General features: G+C 45.7%; 1 protein-coding gene across 1 annotated transcript in view; it reads right to left on the bottom strand.

The window, feature by feature from the left end:
- Nucleotides 1–1,074: 1,074 nt before the first annotated feature.
- ITPR2 (inositol 1,4,5-trisphosphate receptor type 2) overlaps nt 1,075–6,000 on the bottom strand; it is a 262,967-nt gene continuing 258,041 nt past the window's right edge. Inside the window, exons 56-57 of the mRNA XM_086466499.1 lie at nt 2,396–2,557; nt 1,075–1,161 (exon numbers count right to left, since the gene is read on the bottom strand). Coding sequence (XP_086322625.1) covers nt 1,075–1,161; nt 2,396–2,557 — 249 coding nt within the window. The remainder of the gene's footprint in view (nt 1,162–2,395; nt 2,558–6,000) is intronic.

Below are 6,000 nucleotides of genomic sequence, written 5' to 3'. Positions count from 1 at the left end.
CAAAGGCATAAGCCCGTGATCTTTAGCTCAGAAGAAATCTGGCAGAATATGGTGCTTATTTACTCAAGTCAACTCTCACTGAAGATGAGTTTATGGAAGGTAATGACACCATTACAGCTCCATACAGAAAGATCTTTCTAAGCTTTTTTAAAAAAGTAAAATCCCATACACGCTTCAAACTACAGGTATAATTTTTCTTTTCCTGAATCCTCCATTGGAACTTGAATTTAAAACACAGTTTAACTCCTCAGTATGTGAAATCTCACGGCCACATTAATCGAGAACATCTGAAGCCAGGAGAAAGAAATCACTTCCAGTTATGTTGTCAGTGTTATGTGCATAACATCCCCACAGCTGTAGATCCATTGTGCTCCATGTTATAAATAAGAAATTGCATGGTGACAGCTAAAATTCAAAAGCGTTAATGTTTCTCTTTGCAACTCTTTTTCTATTTTTTTCCTTCTCTTTTTTTTCCCCCAGTCTTTTGAGGTTTCTCCCCTTTCCCTCCTAGTAGAAGTTACATGAAGCAACATTATTGCTTACCCAACTGACATATTTACAGTAATTAAAAAATAGTAAATGCCAAGCAAATATGACTAATGTTGCTATTTGGCAAATAAGTCAGAAATGACTCCTATTGATTCCGAACCAGGCTGTCATGTTGGCGTTAATAAACGTTTCTCCTTCTTCTGCTCATCTTGGTTATCCCAGCGCTTTAGGGAGAAATCTGATGGTAGCTCTAAGGAGGTGGCCAAATGCTGCCCCGACCTCCGTCGCACACGGCAGCTACCACCAGAGCCATCGAGTTGCAGAGCGCAAACGCAGCTGAGCCGGGCCCCGCGAACGAATACAAACGAGCTCCCTTGTATCTCTCTCATTCTAGGTTGTGGTCCCTTTCAACCATGAAAAACAGCTACAAATTGTTCCCAGAGCTAAACCACTTAACATCTTGGCACTTGGTTGTTTTTAACTTTGTAACAATAGGCACTGTTCGCTCCTCTCAATCTCAGTTTTTTATTCTATAATAAAGCAGGAATACTGATGAAAGGCTAGTCACGGCTTCTCCCCGTGGTATCAGGGTGGTGGCATGTGATGATTCACATGGGGTGTGTTTGATCCAAGAAAGCCCAGCCTCTGCTTATTCTTCCTTTGTTCTGTCATCTAAGGTGGAAAGGCAGAGAAAGACGAGTTGAGATTTTTTCTTTTTTTTTTTTCCTCTTTTTACTATTATTTAGCAGTGACAGAGCAAGATACATATAAGCAAAACAACAGGGAGTGGAATTCTTTTTTTCAGCATTGAAAATTACAAGTAAGAGATGCCTTTGAAGCGGGAGATCTGTTTCTTGCAAAGTATGGACATTTTATTCTCATTTGTACATTATTCTTATCCAGCCGCAGGTCTTTCAGTGTATTATTTGTGCTGCTATTGTGTTGTGTAGCCCTGCAGAGGGTCAGCATTTGCACTTGGTGCTGTACAATTACAGAATTAAAAGATCGTCTCAGCCACACAGAGTTTAAATTTAAGCCAGGAGAGAACAGATTCAGCCAAAGGGGGATGAAAAAAACCCACCAGGACAGTACGGGTAAGCACAATAAACAAGGGTCTCAGCACATCCAGCCAAAACCTTTCTCGAGTTTTTCGCAAGGAAAGAGTTTTAAGGAGGGATTTGAAGGAGGATAATTAGAAAACTCTGTTGATACTGCTGAAGTGCTCCCCATAAAGAAAACACAAAGATGCTTTTCTGAAACTGCAATGAGCAAGCCAGAGGTGACCAGCATCTTTAGTGAAAAAGGAGCTGGCCTTTTGATCCTGAAGCGAGAGAAAACACGTAAGGCGGTTTGGGCAGGAGCAGGGCTTTAAGGGAGGCCAGCAGCTTGTGCTCCATACAGGGGAGAAGGAGGGGCACAAAGACAAGGGTGACATAAGCAAAGCAACAGGCTTAGCAAATTGTTTTTGCAACAGCACTGTTGATATTCTTAGTGGGGGAAAAAAAATCCAGGTGTCGGATTCAGAAAGCCTTCCTACTGACTCCCATCAGTGCGCAGCTATTTCTGACGCTACGCCTTTTTTATTGCCGGGTTATGCGGTACCTGCATATGCAAAGCCCATCATCACTTCTGCGGCTTTCCCTCTGTCCTCGCACACTCACTGGGAGGATTTCATAACTAATTCCCCCTTGGCTTTTCTCCTTACCTGTTCTCTGCTGTTGCTAATAGAGTACAATTTCATTCCAAACCTGTATCAGTGTATCTACTCCGAAAGCCTACTAGAGGGAAAGGTAAAACATTTCTAAGACATAAGACTCTTTTGTAACACTATCCTGGCTGTGACCTGATGAAAGCTACTGCATTCACCCACACACACTCACGTCGCTACCCACTGCAGGGCACTCACCTGTTCCTTGAGCTCAGCAAGCTGACTGGAAAGCTGTTTTACCAGGCTCATGGTTGACTCCAGCCTCTCTTGCAGGTTCCTGATTTCGTTTTGCTCACTGTCGCCTTCATTGCTAACCAGAGACATGGCTCTCATCCGAGGGAACCAGTCCAAATTCTTCTCCTACACAGGTATTAGAAAAATTAGTAATGTTAGTAGGAGTTTATGCAGTGCTACTAAGCTGAGACTAGAGAATGAAAACTCAGAAGGACTTCTGCTCAGTGGATGACACACAACAAGTAAGTTTAGGAAGCAGTAAATTCAGGAAGTATTTTACACATGCATTTTGGTTTTCCTTAGTTACAAAGAAGGCACCAACTGGAAAATCTGACTTCCCTACAGGTGCACCTGTATTGCAGTGTGGGCAGTGTTGGCACATTCATCCGTGCCTCTGGCACGCAGAAATGCGCGCTGGGTCAGCTCTGGGGAGACTGCTCTGGCACAGGAGCACCAGGAAAGCCCAAGTGCTCCCTGTGCTTTGCTTAAGTGTATGCAGGGACACATTTCCCCACTGTCTCTTCAGCTTGGCTGGCCTCCATCTGTTTGGGCTGTCCTTGCAGCAATGTCAGCAAGCCAACATCAGGAAAATAAGACAAGCCAGAGCTCTCCCCAGACTAGCCTGGAGCATGCCTACTGCGAGAGCAGAGGGACCTTGGATTCAGCTGCCCACAACAGAGGATTTGGGCTCCTGGGAATGGCTTAGGCATCAGCGAGCTATTCAAATTGTATACCTTAGGTAAATGCAAGCACAACCCCACGGCCAAGGGCTAATCTGCTAAGGACCAGGCACCGTGTGGAATAGCATTGGATTGGGTGATTCCTATTCATGGACTCAGGCTATGAATTTAATCATAATAAAACCACTGTAAATAGATGACATGAGTCAGGAAGGTGCTGCATATCAGCATGAGCCTGAATTGTCTCCGTGGCTCAGGGGCACAGATACTTGTGTGCAAAGCGTAACAGACGGAGGAGACTGAAGGCTGCAAGCCCAGGAGGAGTGGCAACCATGTGGCAAGCAACCTGGTTTGCCTGAAGGCACAAGACAAAAGAAACCGGTCCTGTAGCTGGCGATGCGTTACATCAATGTACCTCTGCCCTCCACCTTGGGGACAGCGGGAGGATGTGGTTAGATCATATGCATTGTGTTTTGCAACGGGCCTCTATGGACACGTGCACTTGATAAACTTTAGAATAGAAACAGAGTGAGTTGAAGTATGTTTCTTCCAGTATCCTGCACTGTGAATGGCCCCACACAAATAGCACTATATTGGAAAGAAAAGGAGGAAAGAAAAGTTCTTTCCAGAAGTACACCTACAAGACCCCTGGCAGCCAAGAGCTGTCCTACCTATGTTGTCCGGGCTTGGTATTTGGTAAAATTTTAAGGGCATTGAACTTAGTGCAGTCTCAGACTGAAAAACTCACCATGAAACTGTAGACTCACCATGAAAATAGAAAAGCCAGCGACGATTCTGTGGTATTTACAGCTGGGCAGCCCAGGGCAGCCATTCATGAGCAGGGTCCACACGGGCTGGCCTGGCACAGCTGTGAGCCCGGGGATGTGCCAAGTGAATACAGCGTTATCATGCTTCAAGAGAGAGTTGCTTTCAACTATGTAGTGCTCTGCCCTGATCACCAAACCCTCCCCTCTTACAGCAACATGGTTTAGAAATGACCAAGCTAACCCCCTGTAAGCATGGAAGCACTCAGGATTTTCATGTTTTTCCAGTATTCGCACTAGCACAGTCCCCTGTGCTTTAGATAAGACTAAATGCAAAGCCATAAGAATTTTGGCTTGTTTTCTTCTTTTTAACTCAAAACTTCTAATGAGTTTTTGTCCGGCTGCGCAACCTCTGGTCCTGTAGTTAAAATGACAAGATGTTCACAGAATAAGACTGTGCCCCTCTGCTGCATTTTGCAGCCCAGGGCTCAGTCAGCCGTGTACGCTGGTGGAATGAGGCCTCTTTCCTCGCTGCCCACTTTTTTGAGCCTCGTGATCTCATTATGACAATTTACTGTGGTTACGCATGATGCCATTTTCAATGGGTCATAACTCATTCAAATCAAAACCTGTTTTCACCAGCTCTGCTGGTGAGCTTGAAAGGAGCGCACGTGACCCTCTCTGCTGGATATCCCCAGCGGACACACGGAGCGGTAGATTCCTATTTCTGTTGCACACATTTCTGCTTACAAGACCAGCATTCATTCTCCACGAGTATGCTTTATATTTATTTTAAATTTATTTTGGCCAGGATCTGGCAGAGCATTCATCACGTGCCTAGCATTAGGCACAGGTGTACTCGTTTATACTAAGCTTAGTTTGTGCACAGTGCCTTTCTGGATCAATGCCTTTTTTTTTGCAAAATGTTTGCCAGCAAATTTGTCTGCCACTACAGGCACAGAAAGTGAATTCAAAGGAGTTACAGCGAACAGAACTGCACTTGTATCTGAAAGTTTCTTGGAAAGTTTTGTTATCTGCACCCATTACAGCTTCTCTTGCTTGAAGCACCTGAAGAGATCAGATGCAAGGCCACATTGGTCATAGGAGCCAGGAGCCCTTTTTGGCACGGCTCACCATAACGCCCAAGTTTCTAAAGCCAGGCTGCACAGGGAGAACAATCTGAGACTCCATCATTGCAGTTCTTGTGTTCGCTGAGTGCTGCTGCCAGGATTGTGAAATGCACTTTGCTGGTTTTGTTTTCCATCTGCCACTCCCTCGCTCCTCCAGGACACAAGGCAGGGACCCGCCAACTGCCTTGGAAAGATTTTTGTCGACTGGCCCTTCATCGCACTGCAGCATCCAGAGGAACACCACACAAATCTGTGCGGATGCCAGACATCCCGGCTCAGTGGGCTTGCCTTTCTTGAGGCTCCCAGTGTCACCTGCTTCTCTCCTCCTTAGCACAACTTTATACTTCCTGGGAAGAGGGATGGCAGGGAGCAGGTGAAGACAGGGACAGAGCACACAGCACCTTGCCCGCTGCCCCATGACACTGTGGTGCTGACGGTAGCTCTTCAGTTGGAACCACTCTGAGCCACATGCCAGCCCATCTCGGCCACCGCGAGCCCCAGAGTCACGCGAGCTCAATGACAGACTCCACACGTTCGCGCACACCCAGCTTTGGCTTCCCAGCAATGCTGTGATAACCTCTCCCAAGAAAGAAACCCAGTTGTGGTTTAGTTACAGACCAAGAAAAAACGGGCATTTTTTGCCAAAATGTTGTGGAGGGTCACAAGTTCTAAGAGAAGCTGAAGGGTTTGCATGGACCGGAGACCTTATGAAAAGACGCTACTGACCTCTATAGCTTCTCCTGGCAGCAGAGACAACAGGACAAACAGCTGACCACAGGTCTCTCACTTGGCTGTCCTAAGTGCTGTATTGGATACAGGCAGAACTTTTGCTTCTTGGTTCTCAAGAGCATATACATCTAATGAAATCCAGTCTAGCTGTGTATCTTTGTCACGCAAAATATCAGAAAGATTCAAAATTCAGCAGGTCAGTAGGAAACACATTCTACCCTGTCAACTTGTCTTTAAGTTGAAAACACTTACCCAGCTTTCACCGA

Source organism: Leptosomus discolor, chromosome 1, assembly GCF_034619465.1.
Source record: "Leptosomus discolor isolate bLepDis1 chromosome 1, bLepDis1.hap2, whole genome shotgun sequence".
NCBI lineage: Eukaryota > Metazoa > Chordata > Aves > Leptosomiformes > Leptosomidae > Leptosomus > Leptosomus discolor.
The sequence above is the reverse complement of the archived record's forward strand: the minus strand, read 5'-3'. Positions and strand labels throughout refer to the sequence as shown.